General features: G+C 38.8%; 3 protein-coding genes across 4 annotated transcripts in view; all 3 read left to right on the top strand.

The window, feature by feature from the left end:
- The first annotated feature begins 2474 nt into the window (after window positions 1–2474).
- parapinopsina (parapinopsin a) lies at window positions 2475–6669 on the top strand. The gene is made up of 4 exons (NM_001317756.1): window positions 2475–2802; window positions 5576–5904; window positions 6021–6263; window positions 6544–6669. Exons 1-4 carry the CDS (start codon window positions 2475–2477, stop codon window positions 6667–6669), a joined length of 1026 nt encoding a protein of 341 aa, NP_001304685.1.
- Window positions 6670–8371: 1702 nt separating this feature from the next.
- selenok (selenoprotein K) lies at window positions 8372–13912 on the top strand. Its single transcript, NM_001004681.3, has 5 exons — window positions 8372–8427; window positions 9359–9449; window positions 10841–10918; window positions 12259–12351; window positions 13272–13912. The coding sequence occupies exons 1-5, from the start codon at window positions 8409–8411 to the stop codon at window positions 13273–13275; spliced, it is 285 nt and encodes a 94-aa protein (NP_001004681.2). The 5' UTR covers window positions 8372–8408; the 3' UTR covers window positions 13276–13912.
- A 1661-nt stretch (window positions 13913–15573) lies between these two features.
- actr8 (actin related protein 8) overlaps window positions 15574–26419 on the top strand; it is a 17221-nt gene continuing 6375 nt past the window's right edge. Inside the window, 8 exon segments of one of the 2 annotated variants that reach the window (NM_001001400.1) lie at window positions 15574–15766; window positions 16786–16956; window positions 17211–17321; window positions 17419–17523; window positions 18649–18822; window positions 19851–19944; window positions 21665–21797; window positions 24980–25133. In NM_001001400.1, the coding sequence (NP_001001400.1) occupies window positions 15644–15766; window positions 16786–16956; window positions 17211–17321; window positions 17419–17523; window positions 18649–18822; window positions 19851–19944; window positions 21665–21797; window positions 24980–25133 (1065 nt within the window). In that variant the 5' untranslated portion in view covers window positions 15574–15643. 2 annotated transcript variants of the gene reach the window in all.

Below are 26419 nucleotides of genomic sequence, written 5' to 3'. Positions count from 1 at the left end.
GAGTTATAAATAAAATAATTATGAAATAAATGAATATTATAAATATACCACACACACACACATGCATTAATAGTTAAATAAATAAACATTTTAAATAAATAAAGAAATTCACAATTAATTTGTCTCTTTATAGCAGGCCAGGCCGCCGCTAGCTGGGGGAAATTAGGACAATTCTAAGGGCCCATGCTGTTTTGGGGCCCCCAGAGATATTATAAGGTGCCCCTGACACCAGAATCCCCCCCTCTTTGACAGCAGGGGTTCTCGATCTCGTTCCTGGAGGTCTGATGTCCTGCAGATTTTCCCTTCAACCACAATCAGACACACCTTGGCTAGCTATTCAAGCTCTTACTAGGCTCTCTTGCAGGTGTTTTGAGGCAAGTTAGAGCTCAAATCTGCAGGACACCGGCCCTCTAGGAACGAAATTGAGAACCCCTGCTGTTCAACATTGTATTTAACCACCAAAGCGAGGTCTTTTTAAGCAGCCTGGAGCATTCACTCATGTTAACTTAGCACATGCTTTCATCCAGTAAAGAAGTCTGTGGCCTAAAGACACAGATAGGATGGAGTTTAAATAGGTCAAAGATTAGTCTGACATGATAATGAATAATCAGCTAGCCAGCACCGGTCAACAGCTCTGTTTGCACCTGCTATTAAGAAGCTTTTCAGTGATGGGATTAGAAGTGGTCGTCTGAGAGATGGAGTCATACATCAGTCTTAAAAAGGTCTTCAATTTCCAAAACTAAATTTTTAGGCTTTACAGGGGTCCAGTTATGCTGCTTTTTTCAAGCTGTAAAATGTGTCTCTGATGTCTCCAGAATGTGTAGTGAAATTTGAGCTCAAAACAGCACACAGATGATGTTCTCCAGCTCTCTGAAACTGACCCTTTCAGGCTTTGATCCTAATTGTGGTGTTTTGGTGACTGTCGCTTTAAATGCAAATGAGACTGTGGTCTTTTCAAAAGAGGGCGGAGCTACAGATGCCTGAATGTCAGCATAGTGGCAGATTCAAAAACAAGACTAATGTCATATGCTGATGAGGAAGAGATGGGTACTAGTGGGCGGGGCTTTCACCCTCTGATGACACGTACAAAGGGAGAACGTCAATCAAAGTGTTGATCAGAACGAACACACACACTGCTGCCACACAACTGTGTTTAAACCCCTTAAAAATTAATAATTGCATTACAGTTCTCCTTTAAAAGTCATAAATTCACAGAAATATTGTGTTTTAAGACATAATATGCCAAAATTAAGTGAGTTTTTGTTTAAAACGAGCAAAATAATCTGCCAGTGGTGTCAGCAAAATAATCTAATGTCAAACAAAAAAACAAGTTATTGCCCTTACCCCACTGGCGGATTATTTTTCTTGTTTTAAGGCAAAACGAACTCAATTTTGACTTATTATTTATCGTCTAGAAAATGCTTCTTTGACAATTTTTAAATATTTAAAGTAAAAATAAGACAAAATGGTGACACGGTGGCTCAGTGTTTAGCACGGTCACCTCACAGCAAGAAGGTCTCCGGTTCGAGTCCCGGCTGGGTCAGTTGGTGTTTCTGTGTGGAGTTTGCATGTTCTCCCCGTGTTGGTGTGGGTTTCCTCTGGGTGCTCCGGTTTCCCCCACAGTCCAAACACATGCGCTATAGGGGAACTGAGGAACTAAATCAGCCATAGTGTATGAGTGTGTGTGTGTGTGTGTGTGTGTGAATGAGTGTGTATGGGTGTTTCCCAGTGTTGGGTTGCAGCTGACTGAACTCATTCATACAAATTAGCCACTAAACTGACAAAACATACTAAATAGTTACATTTCCTCATGAGATCCAGCTGGAAATATTGAAATAATATCACAGTCATAGCAAGAGCATGTTTTGGTTCCTCAATCAAGATGAGTGCCGTCATAAATCTCCATAATCTTAAAAAGAATTATTGCATTCCCAATCCGGATCTATAAGGATTTTGCCAGTAATCCAGCAGGTCATATTCTGAAATATAAGCAGACTTTGCTTAAAACTCCCCTCAGACTCAAAGGTCTCTGAGAAAAGCCAGCAGCTGCCTATGAGACACTGTTTAGCATTATTATATTTATTCCTAATTTTGTATTTAATTAAATAATTTATACAGAATTTCTATATTTTATTTATACTTATTTAATATATTTTTACTAAATGTAGTTCATAAATTTTCCTTCAGCTATTTATCAGGAGCTCGAAACACAGCAGATTATAATTTTAATTTTATTATTACTGATATTTTTTATTTAGATTTTTTTCATCACTACTATTTTAATCACTCTGGCATATGTTTTGCTCAGTTCAATTCATATTTATAGCGCTTCTACAATGTAGATTGAGTCTAAGCAGCTTAACATAGAAGTTCAAGTACAGTTATAGATCTAGTTTTATATTCATACTTATCTGTTTACAATATATTAAAATTTATTTTTAATTTATTTTATAATTAATGTGATTTTGCTCCACATGCATGAAGAAATGGAGTCTGAAACGAGCACGGCTGCATCAGGAAGCATTGCAGAGGTCATGCCGAGGATGGGTTACACTATCCTGGCCGTGATCATCGGTGTTTTCTCGGTGTGTGGTGTTATTCTGAACGTGACAGTGATCACGGTGACTCTCAAATATAAACAGCTCCGGCAGCCGCTCAACTTTGCGCTGGTTAATCTGGCGGTGGCGGATCTGGGGTGCGCTGTGTTTGGAGGATTGCCCACTGTAGTGACCAACGCCATGGGGTACTTCAGCCTGGGCAGAGTCGGCTGTGTGCTGGAGGGCTTCGCTGTGGCCTTCTTCGGTGAGTGTTTATTCGTTTATTTAACCCTTGTGTGCTGTTGGAGATGTTTTCATCCACTCTGGAGGCTATATTTGGCCCAGCTTTATCTGTGTTTCAGCGAATGTGATGACATTTGTTGACAAATCTTCATTTTAAAAACTCAATGCACTGTGGGCAGATCGACTCCCCTTTGGTTATGTTAGTGGCTGTTTTTGCCCCATTGACTTCCATTATAAGCACATTTTTTGATTGCAAAGCCATGACAACAGATAATCACGCATTCTTTACTGTTGACACAATTTGTCCTCATTTTTACCTGATCATCAGTTGCAGTGCAAAAACAGCTTACTTTCTGCCTTCTACATGGAGCTACAGCCACTAACATCTACAAGTTCAACAACACACTGCAAAAAAAGCTTTTCTTACTTAGATTTTTTGTCTTGTTTCTAGTCCAAATATCTAAAAGTTCTTAAATCAAGAAGAATTTTAGACAAGTAAAACATATTGTCTTGTTTTAAGAAATAATATGCCAAAATGAAGTGAGTTTTTCCTTTAATCAACCAAAATAATCTTATCACAAATCGAAAAACGAGGTTATTTTGCTTGATTAAAGGAAAAACTCACTTCATTTTGGCATATTATTTCTTAAAACAAGACAATATGTTTTACTTGTCTAAAATTCTTCTTGATTTAAGAACTTTTAGATATTTGGACTAGAAACAAGACAAAAAATCTAAGTAAGAAAAGCATTTTTTACTGTGCATGAGTGAATAATGATTAGCTTAATTACTTGTTAGTACATGTTCGTTATTTAATGTATTAGTTAACGCTTTAGTTTTAGCTAAATGTAACTAACATGTACGCAGGAGCTGTTATTGCCATGACTTTACTTAGAGGGGCACATTATCATGAACTCATTCCTAACAACTCATGAATATCATGCACGTCCGTCTAGTGCATGTTTACATTGAAAAACAAACTAAAAGTGTTCTGTCTATGTCAAAATCAACAGTTCACATGAGTTGTTAATAATTAGGCTATTGTTTTGTTTTGTTTTTTCACAGCTGGAGCTCCAGCTCCTCCTTGCTGCACTCCTTCTACAAATGATGTCACTGAGGGTTGGGGTTAGGGCTGGGTGTACGCATTAAAATAGCTTATATGAGGAGAAGCTGGAGCTCAAGCTCCCTCTGATTGGAGGTAAGCTCCAGGGTTAAAGTCTAGATCGGATATGCTGCCGGAGCTTGGTTGTTGCTAGATCGGATATGGTTGCGGCTGGAAGTAAACGAGAATTATTTCTATTATTTATGAAATTTCACATTTATTGTATTTTTTTAACGTCGACCCCCACCACAACCCTAAACCCAACCATCACAGTACTGTAAAAAATATTAATTTAAATGCGTTCTTCAGCGGTCTTGTGTCCTCGTGTTCTCGTGCAACGTCATCATCAGCTGCCTAAGTTCAGTTCCAATACACAAGACCGCAGGAACAGAGGATGCGTGAAACTTCCCGGATGTGATCTTGATATCGAGGACGCACCGATGCAAACTTGAGCACCGAACTCGCTCTGGAAAGTCCCAGAAGTCATTGGGACAGGAGGTGGGAAGCGCAGCATTTCATATAGATTTATTATTAAAGTTCACAGATATAACTTATATACCTCAGGAGTTTTCCTAAATGAAACGGTGAAAGTAAACATTACAATGGACATCTTAATAAAGGAATAAACACATTAAGGGTGTTTGTTTGCTGAAATTCGTATTAAAGTCTGTTTTATTTATATTGTGCAGAGTATATTTATAATGTTTGTTGTGCAGAGTATATATTTTGAAAAGGGGAAAAACAATAAATCGTTGTATGAATGCTGTAATGTTCAAATAATTTCCATTTAAAACACGTGAAGGTCATGTGACCATCAGGACGAACGCAGCATCTCATTTCTCAAAGGACGCGTTCTCTGTCCTCGTGGTCTCCTGAGTTAGTTTTTCCGAGGACACCTGGCCAGACCGGTTTCCACAAGAACGCAAGTCTGTTCTCTGCGTTCTTAGAATTGAGAAACAACCCATGTCTCTGGTTAAAGTTGCAGTATGTATCGACATCTACTGGTTAAACTAGGTATTGCAGTTTTTTTTCACCTGGTCCTCACACGGGGCATCAGCGTCAACGCTTCCTATTCACTTTGAATGGGTGACGTCAGGCGTTGCCGAACTGCATTGTGGATCCGCTCGCTGCAGAAGTTGGGACTTGCTCAACTTTTCAAGCGCCAATGGAAGTGTCAGCCAATCAGATCACTGTATGCAAATACACCAGCACAGACAGTGGCCTATTGCTGACTAATGTCATTGGCTGACGACTACACACAACGATCAACGATCGAGCCTTACACCCCATTCACACGGGGCTTCAGCGTCAATGCTTGACTGAAGGCGTGTCTGAAGTTAGGGCTGACGCGATCGTCATAGCAGCGTCAGCCAATGAAATTCAGTCAGCAATAGGCCACTGTCTAGCTGGTGTATTTGCATACAGCAATCTGATTGGCTGACGCTTACATGGAGCAAGTCCCAACTTCTGCAGTGAGCAATGCCTCTGAAGCGGCGCCGACAGATCCACAATGCAGTTCGGCAGCGCCTGACGTCAGCTATTCAAAGTGAATAGGAAGCGTTGACGCTGACGAAACCCGAAAGCCGGTGCATAGTACAGAGTAGGCACGTGCAAAGATAGCGAGTGCAGATGCCCTTTTTTCTCTTGGATAAAACTTGCCCATTCAGTTCACAAGTCTTTCTGTGTCCTGCAGGAATCGCGGCTCTGTGTTCGGTGGCCGTCATTGCATTGGAGCGCTGCATGGTGGTCTGCAGGCCCGTGGGCTCCATCAGCTTCCAGACGAGGCACGCTGTGTTTGGGGTGGCGGTGTCCTGGCTGTGGTCGTTCATCTGGAACACTCCGCCGCTGTTCGGATGGGGTCGGTTCGAGCTGGAGGGCGTCCGGACGTCCTGCGCTCCAGACTGGTACAGCAGAGATCTGGCCAACGTCTCCTTCATCGTCTGCTACTTCCTGCTGTGCTTCGCCCTGCCCTTCTCCGTCATCGTCTACTCATACACTCGCCTGCTCTGGACCCTGCGGCAGGTGCCATTAACGACTATTCAACATGCTAATGATAGCTGTGTGTTGGTACTGACTGATTTTGGCGTGTGCGTCTGTTTCCATGTCTGTGGATGTGTGTCTCTCTTTGCGTCCTGCAGGTGAGTCGTCTGCAGGTGTGTGAGGGTGGCAGCGCGGCGCGGGCAGAGGCGCAGGTGTCCTGTATGGTGGTGGTGATGATCTTGGCCTTCCTCCTGACCTGGCTGCCGTACGCCTCCTTCGCCCTGTGTGTGATCCTGATCCCAGAGCTGTACATCGACCCCGTGATCGCCACCGTGCCCATGTACCTGACCAAGAGCAGCACCGTCTTCAACCCCATCATCTACATCTTCATGAACAGACAGGTGAGTCCGCACACACACACACACACACACACACTTACAAAGAAGCAGGAAGCACACACTGACCAACGACAACATGCAGACCTTTTACATTTTACGTTTTACATCTGCCACTATGCTGACACACGGGCATCTGTAGCTCCGCCCTCTTCTGAAAAGAGCTCAATCTCATTTGCATTTAAAGCGACAGTCACCAAAACACCACAATTAGGATCAAAGCCTGAAAGGGTCAGCTTCAGAGAGTTATACAACGTCATCTCTGTGCTATTTGTGTGTGTGTCAGTTCAGGGATCGAGCGCTGCCTTTCCTTCTATGCGGCAGAAACCCGTGGGCTGCTGAAGCTGAAGAAGAAGAAGAAGAAACTACAGTATCATCCGTCAGCCGGAGCACCAGCGTCTCTCCTGCATGACCTCACATTATTACATCTGCTTAAAGCAGGGGTGTCAACATTAATTTCCTGGAGGGTTACAGCCCAGAGTTTAGTTCCAGCCCTGCTTCAACACATGGTTTCAGTTCATCTAAATAATGACGGTCTTTACAGTTTACTTTTGTACTTACAACTTCTACTTACTGAACCACCAACTTATCCAGCATATGTTATATGCAGCAGATGCCCTTCCAGCTGCAACCCATCACTGGGAAACACCCATACACTCCCATTCACACTCAGACACTACAGACAATTTAGCGTACCCAATTCCCCTATATTTATTTATTACTTATTTATTCATTCATTTATTTATTTATTCATTTAATTATTTTGTAGCTTTTCTAAAATTGTCATTTTACTTTTAATTCACTTTTGTACATCAACTGCAATGCGTTTGTGTTTTTTCAGGTATTGTTAGTTGGTAAAATGTTGTTTATTTATTTATTTATTTATTTGTTTATTTAAAATAAACTTGATGTTACCAGAAATAATAGTAGTGTTTAAATAGTAATTTAGTGACAGTATATTTGGAGCCATATTTGTTGGATAGTAAAAAATGTAAACAAACACACACGCACGCACACACACACATTTATTTATTTATTTATTTATTTATTTTGTAGCTTTCCTAAAATTGTCATTTTACTTTTAATTTACTTTTGTACATCAACTGCAATGCTTTTGTGTTTTTTTTCTCAGGGTATTGTTAACTGATAACATGTTTTTTTATGGTTATTTATATATTTATATATAATATATATTAGTTATATAAAACCCCTCTAAAACCAGCCTGGGCGACCAGCTAAAACCAGCCAACCAGCCTAGGCTGGTGTAAGCTGGATTTTTCAGCAGGGACAGTCATTTACTCTCCCTTTTAATTTTTACAAGCCGTTATGAGTGTCTTCTGGTGAACACAGTTGAAGATATTTTGAAGAATGTTGGAAACCGGTAACCATTGACTGCCATAGTATGTTTTCCCCCCCTATGGATGTCAATAGTTACAGGTTTCTAACATTATTCAAAATATCATCATTTGTGTTCAACAGTTTAACATCATAAAGGCTTATAAGCACTTGAGGGAGAGTAAATTGTTAGAAAATATTCCATCTTGAGGGCAAATAAGTCAAATATAAAGCCAAATAATTATACTGTATAGCCTATAGGATTTACAACTCTGTTGATAAATGCTGCAGCATACTGTAGTAGCTACAGTGAACTGTTAAACTGTAATAAATACTATAGTATAAACTGTAATAAATACTATAGTATACTTAGTTTCTACTACAGTATTGTAGTATAATATACCCTACAGTTGTAGAAAACTACAGGGTTATTTGATTACTATAGCTGTGTGTTATCTACAATATATTATACACTATATAATCACCACGTTAGATTAATTTTTATTATCTATTTAAAGCACTTTACTATAGTATGGTTCATAAACACTATATTATTTACTTTAATTTACGGTATTTGTTTATGTGGCGTTTGGTTAAATGGCGCGAAAGGCTAAGATTTTTTTCACTCTCGCTGGACTCATTGAAGGAGCTCGTCTGTACAACACTTATAAAACAGTCGCATATACAGATTATAAACACATTATGAGAGTTATTATTTATAATAAAACCAGCGAAACATCAAACGTCACAAACGAACACTGACCGTACTGCGCAGACCCGGAAGTGGAGAGAGGATCCGGTTAAACAGCAGTGACGATGGTTTATGTGTCAAATGGTGAGTGTTAAAACAACTCTTGTTCATCAAAAATGATATATCTAAATATACATATATATATATTAAAGGCAAGCCCCCATCTCTCGTATTATATATTGTTATGTGGCAAACTGTTGTACGTCGCTAAATCTGTAAATTAGCTTGACTGTGTTGCTCTGGCTGTAATGTTTATGTCTGTAATGACGTGTTATTTTCGTGTGAGCTATTAAATTGACTTGTTTTAGATAATAATAATGTCAAAATGCATGGTTTTGTTCATATTGTACACAAATTGGGAAAGTATATTAATAATTCTACTATGGTAAATACAGTTATGTTGATAAAAGAGGCTGTCGTGTTTTTAATACTTTTGTCTCATATTCGCATATTTTATTTAAATTTAACGATATATATTCGTCATTTAATAAGATTATAATAATGGAAATTGCACCAAATATGCAGTCTTTCAATAATAATAATAATAATAATAAATCTATTTAAACCTATACGCTCACCATAGTATTTGAGAAGATATTTATTTATATTTACTTATAAAATATGTGTGTATATGATACAAATGATATATAAATGTAAACGTCTATGTGATAAAATTGTTTTGTATAGTTTTGTTTCTATGTGTGTGTATCACTTACACACACGCATCTATCTATCTATCTATCTATCTGTCTGTCTGTCTGTCTGTCTGTCTGTCTATCTATATTAGTAAATATAATACACACACACAAATATAATGTCAAACGTTGTTTTTTTGTTTTGTTTTTTTGATTATTAACGATAAATCTTAATCCAGCAAGTTTTGTGTTTTAATTTCTTTTTTCCTGCCGTTTGCATTATAGTGTGTAGTATATTCTGATTTGTCACACTGCTCAGTATTTTGTAGGCTTTCTATTTATTATTAATATGAATATAAATGCCGTTGTTGTGTGTTCAGGTCAGGTTCTGGACAGCAGGAGCCGTTCGCCCTGGAGTCTGTCCTTCCTGACCGACTTCTTCTGGGGTGCAGTCGAGTTCATCGGCCTGTTGTGAGCTTATTTGTTTATTTATGCATAAACAAAGTCGACAATGAGGTTTAATTTGTTTATTGCTGGCCGTTTACCGCAGCTAGTTTACGTCTGCCCTACTTTTATTGAGCTAAAGTGGTTTTATATTCACACATTTAGACTTTCTCCTTAATAGTATAATTTTAGTAAAGTATTGTTTGCAAACTCTAAATAGAGAAATCATATCAGCAGCCAGTGACTGTCAAAGTGCAACACTGTTCACAGTCAATTAAATGATGCTAATATTGTTTTGAAGTCATGCTTACATGTGATTTTATGACTGAATATTCAAATTAGCAGTGAACAACATAGGGAGCATCACAAGTTGTTCAGAGATGAACTAACGCACGAATATAAGAGCAACTTTACCTCAATCCTGCTTTTCGCTGTGAACACCACAAGTGAACGATGTGGTGTTTTTTAGTTATAGCATTTCCTATTGGGTCAAAGATAAAACATATTTTGAAGCATCAAAACAAAACACAAAATCTCTTTCAACTTACCAGCCTCAAACCAGCGACCTTCTTGCTGTGAGGCCACAATTCTAACCACTAAGCCACCATAAAAAAGAAACTATTGAGAGACTTTGGATATAGAGTATGTGGCTGTAGAAAAAAGTACAAGGTATAAAAATATAAAGGAGCTATCAGTACAAACAGAAACATGGAAGTGTTTCTAACATGGTGCCTGCTGCATGTAGCTTGTAATGTATCATAGATATATACACTAGATATGGCATAGGGACCCTGAGCATGCGTCAATAGCGCCGCCATATTGGTACAGTGCTCCCAGGACAAGTGTCATTCAACCGCACTAGTCAAGACAGTGTTATTACGTGAAGATGCGGGACTTTAGCGCTGTCTACGGGTGTAGTAACGAGCAAACAAAGAAAACAAAGCACAAAGGCTGAACATTTCATAGGTAATATTAAGTTTTTTCTGTTTTTGTATGTTCTGAACTTTTGTGCTAATCAGGTAACGTTATTGATGATAACAGTCACTTACTGCATTCACCATACGGCAAAGCAGCTCCAACTCACACTAAACACTCGGCTTATGCTAGTTTTGTTGAATAAAATCAGTAAATAAATAAATTGCATATTAACATCCAGGAAAACTCCCGATCACAGATATATATGTGTATATGTGTATATCTCTGGCTGTGGATGGCCACAGTCCTCCACTGTACCGTGGTCCTGCATTAATTTCAAGGGAGCGCTACCCTGTACCAAAATGGCGGCTCTATTGACACATTTTTTTTCTAATAGACAACAACAGGGTAGGCGACATCTAATGTATATATCTATGGTAATGCATTACAAATAAATACTGCGCTTATTGAACCTGCACTAACTGTCAGTAATTCCTCCTCAGCTTCCAGACTCTGGTCCAGCCGGATCTGTCTAAAGATGGAAACAACAGCGCATCGTCTCGCTTCAGTGACGGCAGAGGGTACGTCCAGCATCTGAAGTCGTGCTGATGTTCCCTGTATTTAGGTTTTCATCCACTCTGGGCTGAGTTTGAGGCTTAATTTGGCCTCAACTTTCTCTGTTTCAGCAAATGTGGTGATTTTTGCTAACAAATCTGATTTTGGCTCATATTTTGGGAAATTCTCAAATTTAGCAATACACTCTTGGCAGATCGACTGCCCTTTGGTTATGTTATGGGCTGTTTTTGCCCCATTGACTTCCATTATAACCCCATTTATTGATTTCAAAGCCATATAATCATGCATTCTTGATAGCTGCTGGTTTTCCCTGTTGGGAAGAGGGACAGTGTGTTATTTTCAGTATTGATCGTCAGTTGCAGTGCATGAAAGCATAGTTTCTGGCTTAAAATTATATGGTTATATGGAGTATAGAGTGTGTATATATGTGTGTGAGAGAGTAAGTGTTGCCATTATATGTTTGAGAAACTCATCCCCTCAGCTTTCAGAACACAGTGTATTTCTGCACGCGCACTATAATCTGCTGTTTTACTCCATATAAAAGACAGAAACTCTCATCAGGTCATCAGGTCGCGACTCAAATTTTTAGGAACTATTATACAATTTTAGGAATTATAATTAATTTGTTTTTATTTGTTAACATACACAAGTAGAGACAGGTAAATCATAAGAAAATCATCAAGACTTGCAAATAAACAATATTTTATTGCTGTCGTTTAACAAAATGTATCAAATTATGAAAATATTACAAACGAAAAATGACAAATACTGTTAACAGTGGTTAGGGGAAGGAAAGGTTCTGTTACCATGAACTAAACTGAGCTGTTAATAAAACATGTTGTCTGGTTTCTAAATGTCGATTTAATTTAGAAGGTTTCATGCTTGTGAGAGCACCTCACTACATATGACACACTGAGACTTTAAGTCTTTTTTTGTCATCAAAATATGTACGTCCATACTTTACATATTCGGGGTTGCACTTGCGCTTTGACATATTTGTTGCAAAAATTTAATGAAATTTCACATGTCAAACGGTAGCTTGTTGCGCATGCATTTCAAAATAAAAGTCCAGTTTAAGCAGAATAGATTAAACTTTTGTTTTGTTTTTTTGACCACACACTCTGCGACCCACAGAAAATGTTCCCATGACCCACTTTTGGGTCGCGATCTAAAGGGTTGATGCTGCCAACTGATGATCAACAGGAAAAATTACACATCGTCCCTCTTCCTAACAGTATAAATGTGATTATAATGGAAGTCAGTGGGTCAAAAACAGCCCCAACATAGCCAAAGGGGAGTCAATCTGAACAGTGCACATGGGTTCAACACTGTTCTGTTTCTTCAGTCCTCCTGGGTTCCCAGGCCGCCGACGGATGGGTAGAATAAACCACGGTGCAGGTCCCACACCTCCACCCATGGGCGGAGGAGGATGAGGAAGGTCAGTGAGATGCAAACAAATCATGTAGAGCTCCATATGGAGCAAAAGCAATGCCAAAAGTATTGAATAGATAGTTGAATAACACAAACTGAAAAAAATAATACACCGAATTAACAAGTGATTGCATTTTAATGACTTGAATTCCAGGGTTTTGTATTTTTAGGTCCTGCAATTTACCTTATCTGTTTATTTAAGCTGTGAATATTTCAACGAAAAATATGTCAAACCCGTTTTCATGCTTATAAATTCAATAATTCATATTCAATTTCCAGATTTCACCTACAAAATATTCAATACCCTTTAAAATTACCATGTATAATATTCAAAATTTTCAGTTCATTTTATTTCAGTTCAAATATTCACTTCCATGAATTCAGTGGATCAAATTTGACTGTTAAAATTCAACATTACATCCGGGAACTGCAGGAGAAGCAACAGATTGAAGATGGCCAGCTGCTCTAGCTTTCACCAGCAGGTGGAGATGGAATAATCTAAGATTTTCGCCCCTTTTTTTTGCACAAAAGTAGCATTTAATATTAATGTCAATGTCCTGGCCATTATAAGTAATAAAAGGAGTATGAGTTAAATGAGTAAATGATGTTTCGGTCATCAATATTTACCCTATGTAATGTAAGCCAGCTGGTGATCGAGTAAACCTCACTCCTCTGATCCAGCGACAGACGTTGTTCTTCAATCTTTAGCCTCCTCGCCGGCTCATGACCTGCTCGGACCGGTGGGGTTACATTCACATAAACCGTCTTTTGCAAATATGATGTTACACATTCTCCATCTTCATCAACTCTTTCTTCCATAGACGCAAAGTATCACATTGACAGCTAAAGAATATAAACGTAAGAGAAACAGGAGAGGAAATATTATAATAATGCAAATAGATAAACATCACTGTCTGTGTGTTGCAGGTAAACGCCTGCACGCTGATGCAGGCGCTGAGGACAGAGAGACGCTGCTGAGAGTCTGTGATGAACATTAATGCAGACGCTCTACAGATCTCCACCGTCCTCTCCATCGGCTGCTGCTGCTGCTTTACCGCACACTCATGACGTTACTCTGGGAATTCCTGCACCGAGGGGCCAGAGTCACTGATCATGGCAGCCACACACACACACACACACACATACATACATACATACACATACATACTCACACACACTCACATACATACACATACATACATACACATATGCTTACATACTCACACACTTGTTTCATAACTCTTCTTGGTTTTTATTCAGTAATGTCTTATATTAAAAGGAGCTGTTGTGATGGATATTCTATGTGCAATTGGCATCAATAAAGTAAGTTATGTTGAATTCTGTCCACAATTTTGACTTGTATCGTTGTTGTTTTGGTCATTATATACTGAACATTTCAATATAACGTCTAGTTAATGTCTGTAGAGCTCTTTGGCCTTGTAGAAACTGTGTATTGTTGTATAATTTACCGTATACTTGTAGAAAACTACATTTATTTGAGCTGTCGTGTTACCATAGCAACTTGAAATGTACTACAGTATTTGTTATAAATTACTACTAAAGCATTTCTCATCCATCAAGACTGTCGAGTGAAGGTATTCGGGCTTAACTTTTTATTTTCAGTGTCATGTGTTTCACTAACAGGACATGTCCAGCGGGTGGCGCTAACACCACTGAATTTTCTGTGAGAAAGCGTTTCTCCTCAGGGTTGCCAGGTCTGCAGTTTTCCTGTTGAGCAGAGCTGTTTTCCACAACTTCATTCGCTCGTTCATTCATTTTCTTTTTGGCTTAGTCCCTTTGTTAGTCTGGGGTCGCCACAGCGGAATGAACCGCCAACTTATCCAGTATGTTTTATGCACCGGATGTCCTTCCAGCTGCAACCCATCACTGGGAAACACCAATACACACTTATACACTACATAATTTAGTTGGTCAGTTCCCCTATAGCGCACGTGTTTGGACTGTGGGGGAAACCGGAGCACCCGGAGGAAACCCACGCCATTACAGGAGAACATGCAAACTCCACACAGAAACTGACCCAGCCGGGATTTGAACCAGCGACCTTGCTGCGAGGTGACAGCGCTATCCACCACACTGCAGTTTCCTATTGCAGGGTTGCAGTTAGAAGGGCATCCGCTGTGTAAAACATATGCTGGAATAGTTGCCGGTTCATTACGTAGTTGCGACCCCTAATGAATAAAGGCCTGAGCCGAAGGAAAATGAATGTATGTGCAAGGATGGTGAAACAGAGAGAGCATTTTGTGAGGAGAATGTGCATTATTATTGGCAGGAACTGCAATTAATATACAGAAGAAAAGTCTTAAAGGGGTAGAAAATAAAAATATATTCTTAATACTCGCCTTAAAATTCTAATCGGAGTTTCTTTCTTCCGTTGAACACAAAATAAGATTTACTGAAGAAAGTTGAAAGCCTGTAACCATTGACTTCCACAGAAGGAAAAGCAGATGGTCAATGGTTAAAATATATTATCAAAATATCTTGTTTAACAGAAGAAAGAAACTTGGTTTAAACAAGTAAAGGATGAGTGAATGATGACAGAATCTTCATCTTTGATTAAACTATACTCTAAGATTGTTATGATACCAAATCATTATATATGTCATTATTTTTTTAAATAAAAGTGTATAATGTTTACTAAAGTGATGGAAAATGTGTACTTTATGAATCTTTGATGGTGTATATATTGGGTTGTTTCTACAGGATACAGCTGAAGCCGGAAGTTAACAAGAATTATTTATTAAATTACTTATTAATTGCGTTTTATTAACAGCTATCCCAACCCTAAACCCAACCATCACAGTAATGTAAAAACAGTAATTGTAGTATTTGTCATTTTACTTATTAAACTACTCATTATATTATATTTTATTATCTCCCACTCAACTCTAAACCAAACCCTCTGATGTACACAGGATCACAATAATTACACTTTATTAATGTAATTATCCGCAGCTGTATCCCATCTGTATCTGTACCAATATTGTTTTGAGTATTTATTATAATATTGAAATAGTTTGGGGCTCGTTTTGACCGTTTTTTTTTTTGTTTGTTTGTTTTAAAAAAAAAATTTTTGGCTCGTTTTGACTGTAAAAAATAGGTTTTGTCCTGTGACGGCCATGTTTCGAAGACCTGACAACCCTGTCTCCAGGCCAGCAGATGGCGGGAAAGCGAGCAACCACTCAACCGACGTAAACAAGTAGAAGAAGTCAGTTTCTGATTCACCAGCAGAGTGTTGATGAATGTTCAGTTGATTTAATTAGTTTCTTATCATCATAACCATGACACAAACAGATCGAGATGCGGAGAACGGCCGGGACAGAGAGAAAGACCGGGAAAAAGAGCAGCAGCGCGGCGTGAAGAGACCCATCATGCCCGCCGCGGTACCGGAGCCCGTGCAGGAGGTCAGAAATACAGCCAGGATAAATCAACACACACGTGTTTCTCTGTAGCATTTAAGATAAAAGTGTTACACAAAGTAAGCTTAATTATATCTACAGAATTCAGTGAACAGATGCATCAGTTTAACATTTGAATCAGTGTTAATTTAATGGTAATAAAGTCTGTATCAAATCAAAATTTACTATGCTTATTTTAATAGCACACGTGATTAGTCTTTATGTGAACAATTAATCCGAATAAAAGTAATCCATTGAGACAAATGTTTGTTTTAGTAATCTTTAATCAAAGTATAACCATTAGTTTCTGCTTTGGAATGGCAGATGCTTGTCTGATGACGTCAGTTTGACGACGAAATTTGCTTACCCACGCCCCTCTAGCCGTTAGTTTGCTGCTAGCAGAGTCGTGTTTTTTATATTAAATTTAGTTATAGTAATATTTTGTTTTTTCTTTTAATAACATGCACAGATGAATTGTTCACCACAAAACTAGCTATGTGTGCTAACAAAATAAATTAGTTTTGATTTCGTGTGTATTTTAGTATGAATCTGTTACTTTAATATTATTAATTGTTTAACTTATTAGCACGCAATATTAGTCTTACAGTGGACAAATCATTCGTGCAAGTTAATCCACTGAAAAAAAATGTTTGTCTTGGTTATCAAAATATGACCTCTCGACAGCTTGGACGAAATATGCTTAGCCACGCCCCTCCAACCATTAGAGTTGTGTTTTCGTATTAAGTTTACTTATATAATAATATTGTGGTTGTTTTTTAATTAATTTGTATGTTTGTGTTTGTAGACCGTGTTTATTTACTAGTAACAAAATTGTTTAAAGTTATAGTATAGATTTAGCTAACTGCAGTAATCCTGTGTAAACTATTTGTATTTCTCATAGAGGTAAAGTTGGTTTTATATTTGCACATTCGTTCATTTAGAAGTCTCTATATTGGTTGCCATGTTATTTTGAATATTTGATCGTAATTTCCCTATCTCACACACATTGTCGTTGTGGATTTCAGCAAATTCAAGCCAACTTCATCGTTGTGATTCATCCTGGATCAAGAACGCTGCGTCTGGGTCGAGCGACGGACACATTACCCATAAGCGTCCCTCATGTGATCGCCCGCAGACACAAACACCCCGGCCAGAGCCGCTATGAAGACAAGTGTCTGCTCCGAGAAGGCCTGAATGTGAGTGTTTTGCCACTGTCTGCTAATAAAGTGGACGTTTGTGCTATTTTAATTGTTGCTAATTTTGTTTTGTTGGTCTCCCATAATTGGTTTACATTAAAGTAGAGCTGCACAATATATATATATATATATATATATATATATATATATATATATATATATATATATATATATATATATATATATATATTTTTTTTTTTTTTTTTTTTTTTTTTTGAGCTTTTAATACTATTGAGTGTGTGTGTTTTGTGCAGTCTGCAGACAGTAATGAGCAGAGGCAGAACGGGCTGAAAATGGTTGATCAGGTGATCTGGTCCAAGAAAATGTCCAACGGTGTGAGGAGAACGCCAGTGTCCGCAGAACAGGTACAAACAATTTTTCTGCAGATCACAGTCAATCAAATGCTGCTCTTCATGCAGTGTGTGTGTGTGTGTTTGTGTGTGTGTGTGTGTGTGTTTACAGGCAAGGTTATACAACAGACAGATACGACCTGCTGTTCTAGACCCAAACTCTAAAGTCAGCTGGACAAACACAAGTCACCATCCTGAATATGTGGTCGGAGAAGAGGTAAGTCGAGAAAACACTGCTCATGACAATAATAGAGATGCATCTGTCCCATTGTCGCAGATGTTTTTGTTAGATGGAGTATTTTCCTAATCTATTGAGATCTAATATTGCATGTGTATTATTCTGTGGCATACAGAAAGCCATGAAGACAATATAAGTCGGCCCACATGGAATCTGCACATGCGGATTTCCACAGATTTTATTATTGAGTCTGTTTATTTTGCTTGTGTAAATTTATATTTATTTAGTTTTTAAATTAATTTCAGTAATATTACTGGCTAATATGAAGATGTTCATATGATTTAGTTACAATATAGTTTGTAAAGTAAAATGTTCTGTCTTTTAGTAAATATTGTATATGAGAGACCTGCTTTGTTTACCAAAATAAGTGGATCTAATTGGATTTGCATTGTAGACATTCAACAAAAGTGGAAAAGGTGTTATTTTTTTATTTCATATATTAAGTTTTTAGTTATGATACTCCCAAAATCATTGCGCATTAATCTGCATATTTTTTACAAAATACTTCACGGAAATAGCAAAATGTCTGCAGATTTTGCCCGACCCTAAAACTAAACAAAACTATTTCATTTCATAGATGTTTAAATTAATATATTATGTGTATTATACATATATATGTGATATATATATATATATATATATATATATATATATATATATATATATATATATATATATATATATATATATATAAATATATATATATATATATATATAGAAAATAAATAAACACAGAAAACACACATATAGTAAACTTTTATTTTGAATCCGATTAATCTTTGTCCAGTTCTACTTTAAATATAACGATAATTTGCTATTTGTTGTCCACACAATGACAACAGGCTGTTTATTTTTAGTTTATGCTCTTCATTTGGCAGTACAACTCTAAACTATAATATGTGTGTGTGTGTCTGTGTGTGTGCGTGTGTCTGTGCTCATGCATGTGTTTGTGTATGTATGTGCACGTCTGTGTGTATACGTGTTTGCGTTTGCGTGTGTGTGTGCGCGTGTGTGTGTGTGTGTTTGTGTTTGTGTTTGTGTTTGTGTGTGTGTGTGTGTGTGTGTGTGTGTGTGTGTGTGTGTGTGTGTGTGTGTGGTGGTAAGGCGTTGTATGTGAACCCTACAGACTGCTACAGCGTGCACTGGCCCGTGTGCAGGGGTCGTCTGAACCTCCACAGCGGCTCCGGCGGCTCGCTCAGTGCTGTCATGATGGACCTGGAGCACATCTGGACTCACGCTCTTCAGAAACTCCTACAGATCCCTCTGAAGGATCTCAAGGTACGCCTGGAGATCCAGTGCATTTCTTACTCAGAGCTTTTGTCTTGTTTGTAGTCCAGATATCCAAAAACTCTTAAATCAAGAAGCATTTTCTAGACAAGTACAAAGTATTGTTTTCTTTACTCAGGAATAATGAGTAAGATGTGAGTGAGATCTGCCAGTGGGGTGAGCAAGATAATCCTGGCTTTGGTTTGAAGCAAGATTTTATTTTGCTTACTCCATTGGCAGATTATTTTGCTTGTTTTATCGAAAAACAAAACAATATTCAATTCATCTTTATTTCTCTGGCAATTTTACACTGTAGATTGTGCCGCAGCAGCTGAACACAGAAGTTCTAGTTGACTGAAACTGTCGGTCCAGTTTTCAGTTCAGTGTGGTTTAATTTTCACTGCTGAAAGTCCAAACGCTGAAGAGCAAATCGATCCGTACGCAGCTCCACAAGTCTCTAACCAAGCAAGCCAGTGGCAAAAGTGAAGAGAAAAGAAAAACTTCACCAATTGATGAAAGTGAAGGAAAAAGCCTTGAGAGAAATCAGGCTCAGTTGGAAACGACCATTTCTCCTCTGGCCAAACTTCCTCTACAGAGCTGCAGTCTAGGCGCAGGATGCTGGAGAATGCTTGACGTCCATCGTGGAGAAGCTGCAGGTCACCGGCGGGTGATCAGGCTGGCCCACGGGACTCGTCTGTCATTGGGATCTTTCAGGAATCAGTCTCGTGATCTCCACTCCTCCATGACCGCCACAGCATCTGCTCAGGATACAGCCTGGTCCAGGATTATAGAAACCTTGTGATAATGAAAAACAGACTAACACAAGCCGTTCAAATTATAATGTATTCTGACAAGTGTTCCCAAATAAGAATGAGTTTATTCTTAGTAATAATAAGTATTGATTTAAGAGTTATTAGATATTTGGACTGGAAGCAAGACGAAAGCTCTGAGTAAGAGAAGTGTTTGCAGTGCACCCATTGAGGTTTCTCCTAAACGAGAGATGATGTTTATTTTTGACGAGTTTTTCATTTTGTTCGCAGTATTACAGATGCATCCTCCTCATTCCTGACATATATAACCGTCAGCATGTGAAGGAGATCGTCAATATGCTGCTGGTTAAAATGGGTTTCTCAGGTATGCCACAAAATCTGCTTTTCCACTGACAAATCTTCCTTTTTAATTTAGTTTAGTTTGCATTTCCACCGCAGTCAAACCAGAACGAATTATTTTCAAACACAAACGTTTTCACGTGTATTCTGGGCTGTGACATGTACGAGATGCTGAGAGAAATTGCTCTGATTATGTTTAGGCCGATTGTCCTTTAACACTGTGCAATTATGCTGCATTTGTTAACATTAGTTCACTAAAACTCAACTCACAATCAAAACTACAAAGGCATTTATTAATCTTGGTGATGCCAATTTATTAGTTCATTCCTAATAACTCACTAAAACTAAAAGTTGTTATTCCTGCAGCAGCAGATCCGTTTCCAATCGATCAGTCTAGCATTTATTTTTTCTGCTAATAAGGTCTGCCATGTAAATAGCGAACCCGCTATGGCACATTCTTCTCTTAAAGGCGATGGGAGTTAAAACTCAGATTGGTTTAATGCATGTTATGCCCAAAACGCACCTATAACTCATTAAGAGAATTTAATGACCCTTTAGACCCTTTTAGTTTTTCTCATTAAAATAGCAGAAGTGAGTTCTAAGTGCAACTGCACCATACGCTTTAGACCAGGGGTCTTCAAAGTGTGAGGCGCGCCTCCCCTGGGGGGCGCCAGAGCATGTCAGGGGAGGCGCGGGGAAAAATATTATATAATAAAAATTATTATTAAGTTTAATTATTATATGTATTTTTTTATTGTATTTAAACGTTTTAATTAAACAAAGCTAAAAAAAATAATACGTCAAAAATAAGAAAATCTTTTTTACCCAGAAGGCCATAGCTGTGATTTCGCTTCTGTTTGGCAAGCCCACCAATACAGGTATGTCTGCTAATACAATGGATCGGTTTCTGAGACCCCCCCGATTCAAAGCCTTCAAGTTCAGGGTTTAAACCCAAAAGACGACGATATGATGATCAGTATTTGAGTTTAGGATTCACGTGGACAGGACCAGCTGATGAACCACGACCTTTATGTGTGGTTTGTCAAGATATTTTGGCTAATGACAGCATGAGACCCGCTAAACTTCCACTGTTTTGACTGGGATGGACAGTTCTTGGATCTGTTCTATTCATATTGAACCATCATCCTAGTTTTAAAAACGTTATATTAAAATACTTGTTATTACTCTGTAAATAATTGCACTTTCATGCAAATGATGATAAAAGTGAGTTAACAGTCTGACATCCGTCTGTGTCTTTATATATACTGTGTGTATATATATATATATATATATATATATATATATATATATATATATATATATATATATATATATATATATATATATATATATATATATATAGCGTGTTTGGGAGGCGCCAATGGATTAGTTGTGTCAAAAGTGAGACCATCTATGAGCTTATATCATTAAAATAGATCCTCTTTTGTTCTTAATTTGTCTTTTTCTTGATTTATTATAACTTTTGCCAGTTTAAAGTACTTTAAATGTTTTTTTTCCCTGGTCTGTTCAATTAGGAAAGGCCAAAACCTGTCAGTTATTGATCATTTTCTGCTGCAATATAAATATGAGAGTTCAGTTCAGTGGCATTGTTTACATTCTCTATCTCTAGTATAGCCGACTGACGATGCATCATGAAAACACTCTATATTACCCCTGTATTTCATGTAGTGTGTAATGTTGCAGATTATGAAGTGTGCCTGCTGATGTCTTCTGTGTGTGTGCAGCTGTTGTGGTGCACCAGGAGTCAGTGTGTGCCACCTTCGGCAGCGGTCTGAGCAGTGCGTGTGTTGTGGACGTGGGCGATCAGAAGACCAGTGTGTGCTGTGTGGAGGACGGCGTCTCCCACCGCAGCTCCAGGTAAAAGAAAAGCAGGGTTGCTCAAAGTTTTGCTTATAAAGGGTCAAACTTGCTTGAGGGAGGTGGGCAAATAAAATGTAATGTATTGTGTATTTATATAGCGCATTTATTGTGTATGGCCGTACACCCAAAGCGCTTCACAATCATGAGGGGGGTCTCTCCACACCACCACCAGTGTGCAGCATTCACCTGGATGATGCGACGGCTGCCACAGGACAACGGCGCCAGTGCTTCACCACACACCAGCTATTGGTGGAGTGGAGAGACAGTGATGGAGCCAATTCAGTGGAAGGGGATGATTGGGAGGCCATGATCGTATGGGCCGATAGAGGGACTTTGGCCAGGACACCGGGGTTACACCCCTGCTCTTTCACAAGAAGTGCCATGGGATTTTTAATGAGCACAGAGAGTCAGGACCTCGGTTTAACATCTCATCTGAAAGACGGCCCCCACTGACAGTATAGTGTCCCCTTCACTTTTACTGGGGCATTAGGACTCACACAGACCACAGGTTGAGCGCCCCCTGCTGGCCTCACTAACATCACTTCCAACAGCAACCTAGTGTTCCCTAGTTGTCTCCCATGGTACTGACCAGGCTCAGCCCTGCTTAGCTTCAGTGAGTAACCGGTCTTGGGCTGCAGGGTGATATGGCTGTGGGAAGGTAAATATACCAAACTCTATTACATCAAAGTTGCCATGGGTCATATCGTAATTTAATTAACATCATAAAATAATTAGAAAACATTGCTTTACTGTATATTAACTAATGCAGCATACGTGTTTTCATTTTATAATAAACAGTTAAAACAAAAACAAATCCATTTATTATAACAGAATTGAGTTATACTAGTCAAGCTGCACTTGTTTTGTCTTTTGTAGCTTAGCAATAAAACAAACGAAAACGGTTATGTTAAATTAGAAATTACGATCTCTGCTAAAGGCATTTGCCCCAAACTTAATCGCCCCATCATTCTCACTCTTTTCTCATGTTGGATGTTCTCAGTTTGGGAATCTCTGCACTATAGTTCTCCATTACATGGCTCTCAGAAATGCTTGATCCTGATTGGTCATGCTCTACAATCTGAGTTCGTTTATTATGACCGTCAATGGTGGCAATGTGTTTAAGTTCTGTTAACAAGTGTGTGCCATATGTTATATGTTCTGTGCAGTGTTTGCTGTAGGGCAGGGGTCACCAATCTCGTTCCTGGAGGTCCGGTGCCCTGCAGGGCTCCAACTTGCCTCAACACACCTGCATTGGTGTTTCAAGTATACCTAATAAGAGCTTGATTAGCTTGTTCAGGTGTGTTTGATTAGGGTTGGAGATAAAATCTGCAGGACACCGGCCCTCCAGGAACAAGTTTGGTGATCCCTGCTGTAGGTTGTGTGCTTTCCCAAAGACAAATAGAGGAATTGTTTACATTTACATTTAGTCATTTAGCAGACGCTTTTATCCAAAGCGACTTACAAATGAGGACAAGGAAGCAATTTACACAACCAAGAGCAACAATGAATAAGTGCTATAAGCGAGTTTCAGGTCTGTAAAGTCTAAGAAGGGAAGTATTAGTAGTATTAGTATTTTTATTTATTTTTTTTTTGTACAGTTAGTGTGATATTCAGAGAAATTACAGATTAGGAAGTGTAGTGGAGACTAAATAGTTGAGTGTTTAGTGGTTTCTTGAAAGTAGCGAGTGACTCTGCTGTTCTGATGCAGTTAGGGAGTTCATTCCACCAACTGGGCAGATTGAGCGTGAGCGTTCGCGAAAGTGATTTTTTTCCTCTTTGGGATGGAACCACGAGGCGACGTTCATTCACAGAACGCAAGTTTCTGGAGGACACATACATCTGCAGAAGCGAGAGCAGATAAGAAGGAGCAAGGCCAGAAGTCGCTTTGTAGGCAAACATCAGAGCTTTGAATTTGATGCGAGCAGCAACCGGCAGCCAGTGCAAACGGATGAGCAGCGGAGTGACATGTGCTCTTTTAGGTTCATTAAAGACCACTCGTGCTGCTGCATTCTGGAGCAGTTGAAGAGGTTTGATAGAGTTAGCTGGAAGCCCGGCTAGTAGAGAGTTACTGTAATCCAGTTTGGAGAGAACAAGAGCTTGAACAAGGAGTTGAGCTGCATGTTCAGATAGGAAGGGTCGGATCTTTCTGATGTTATAGAGTGTGAATCTGCACGATCGAGCAGTTCTAGAGATGTGGTCAGAGAAGTTTAGTTGGTCATCAATCGTTACTCCAAGGCTTTTCAGCGTTTTGGATGCAGTAATGGTTGCCCCGTCCATCTGGATTGAAAAGTTATGGTGTAGAGTCGGGTTGGCAGAAACTACAAGCATTTCCGTTTTTGCGAGGTTCAGCTGAAGATGATGATCTTTTATCCAGTGTGAAATATCCAACAGGCAGGCTGAGATGCGAGCTGGAACCGAGGGATCATCAAATAAATATAAATAAATTTAAATAAATATATATAAAAAGTTCTACAAAAAATGCACAAACTGAAAATACAGAACAATCTTGTAATATAGTTGATTAAAGCAGCCTTTTAGATGATGTCCAGCAGTAATTGTTTTCTTTATGTACAGTAGCTTATATTTAATACCAAATAGATGAAGACTAATTTTTATTTTCAGTGTTACTTATTTTTTAAGTCAAAACCTTTTTCGCTTTCTTTTAATTCCACTGGAAACCTAACCATTTGTTTGTTTATATTATTATTATTATTATTATTACTATTATTGTTATTATGTGCTCCGGTTTCCCCCACTGTCCAAAGACATGTGGTATAGGTGAATTGGGTAGGCTAATGGAATGGAAGTGTATGGGTGTTTCCCAGTGATGGGTTGCGGTTGGAAGGGCATCCGCTGCGTAAAACATATGCTGGATAAGTTGGCGGTTCATTCCGCTGAGGCGACCTCAGATTAATAAAGGGACTAAGCCGATAAAGAAAATGAATGAATGTGCAGTATTATTTGTTTACTGAGCAACAATAATCAACACTAATAAACTAAACTAAACTAATAAACTAGTGTTGTAGTGAAATGTTTAATAATCATGTTAACTGTGATTATTCCTCAGATTATAATCACACCGACAAAATGTACTCATTGCATCAGTATCCACATGCAGCGGGATGTACATTATGCCTATATAGCCAACACTGTTTAAGGATGCATGTGTTTCTGTGCAGGTTGTGTCTTGCGTACGGGGGCTCAGACGTGACGCGCTGCTTCTTCTGGCTCATGCAGAGAGCTGGGTTTCCCTATAGAGATTGTCAGCTGGGGAATAAACTGGACTGTGTGCTTCTGCAGCAGCTCAAAGAGTCCTTCTGCCACCTGGATCAGGTGAAAGACTTGGGGGCCGTTCACACATACATCTTTCCTCTCCAATGCACTACTTTTCTATTGTTTTTCAGTGTAAACACGCTTATGTTTGCTATCTTCATGACTTGTGAATTGTTTCTCAGTAGCTAAAATTGTACACATGGTTTTATTTTACCTATTGCAAGTGCTATTATGAATGATGTGACATATAATGATATTATAATGACAATAACAGACTAATTACAAATAGGAAAACAATATGTTGAGCTCTTAAAGGAACATCATACAACTCAGGAGATCTGGAAAAACCCAAAGTCATGTACTAATATACAATCCACAATTTATGAAGATTGCAAAACTAGTTGTGAGAAATGATAATAATAGTAAGTTGTGTGTATAAAAGGAACATGAAAGCAGCACATAAAAAACACCTGTGAAAACCAGAAAGTACCTAAAAGTGCAAAACAAGCAAGCTGCGCAAAATGTGTCACTTTACAGGATTCCAGAAAGCTGACATGTGCATATGTGTGATTGTGTGCGTGTGTGTTTGCATGCATGTGTGTGTATGAGTAGAAACAACAGTGTTCTGACTTCATTTTGAGATTGAGCCTGTGTTTGTGTTTGTGTGTGTGTGTGTGTGTGTGTGTGTGTGTGTGTGTGTGTGTGTGTGTGTGTGTGTGTGTGTGTGTGTGTGTGTGTGTGTGTGTGTGTGTGTGACTAAGCAACAGTGTTCTCGGACTTTGTTTTGAGTGTCAGTGTGTGTGTGTGTGTGTGTGTGTGTGTCTGTGCATGTGTATTTGTGTGTGTGTTTTTGTGGGTGTGTGTGCATGTGTACGTGTGTGTGTGTGTGTGTGTGTGTGTGTGTGTGTGTGTGTGTGTGTGTGTGTGTGTGTGTGTGTGTGTGTGTGTGTGTGTGACTAAGCAACAGTGTTCTCGGACTTTGTTTTGAGTGTCAGTGTGTGTGTGTGTGTGTGTGTGTGTCTGTGCATGTGTATTTGTGTGTGTGTTTTTGTGGGTGTGTGTGCATGTGTACGTGTGTGTGTGTGTGTGTGTGTGTGTGTGTGTGTGTGACTAAGCAACAGTGTTCTCGGACTTTGTTTTGAGTGTCAGTGTGTGTGTGTGTGTGTGTGTGTCTGTGCATGTGTATTTGTGTGTGTGTGTTTTTGTGGGTGTGTGTGCATGTGTGCATTTACGTGTGTGTGTGTGTGTGTGTGTGTGTGTGTGTGTGTGTGTGTGTGTGTGTGTGTGTGTGTGTGTGTGTGTGTGTGTGTGTGTGTGTGTGTGTGTGACTAAGCAACAGTGTTCTC

Source organism: Danio rerio, chromosome 8 (assembly GCF_049306965.1).
Source record: "Danio rerio strain Tuebingen ecotype United States chromosome 8, GRCz12tu, whole genome shotgun sequence".
In the NCBI taxonomy this organism is placed as follows: Eukaryota; Metazoa; Chordata; class Actinopteri; order Cypriniformes; family Danionidae; genus Danio; species Danio rerio.
This window is presented reverse-complemented; position numbering and strand designations above follow the sequence as displayed.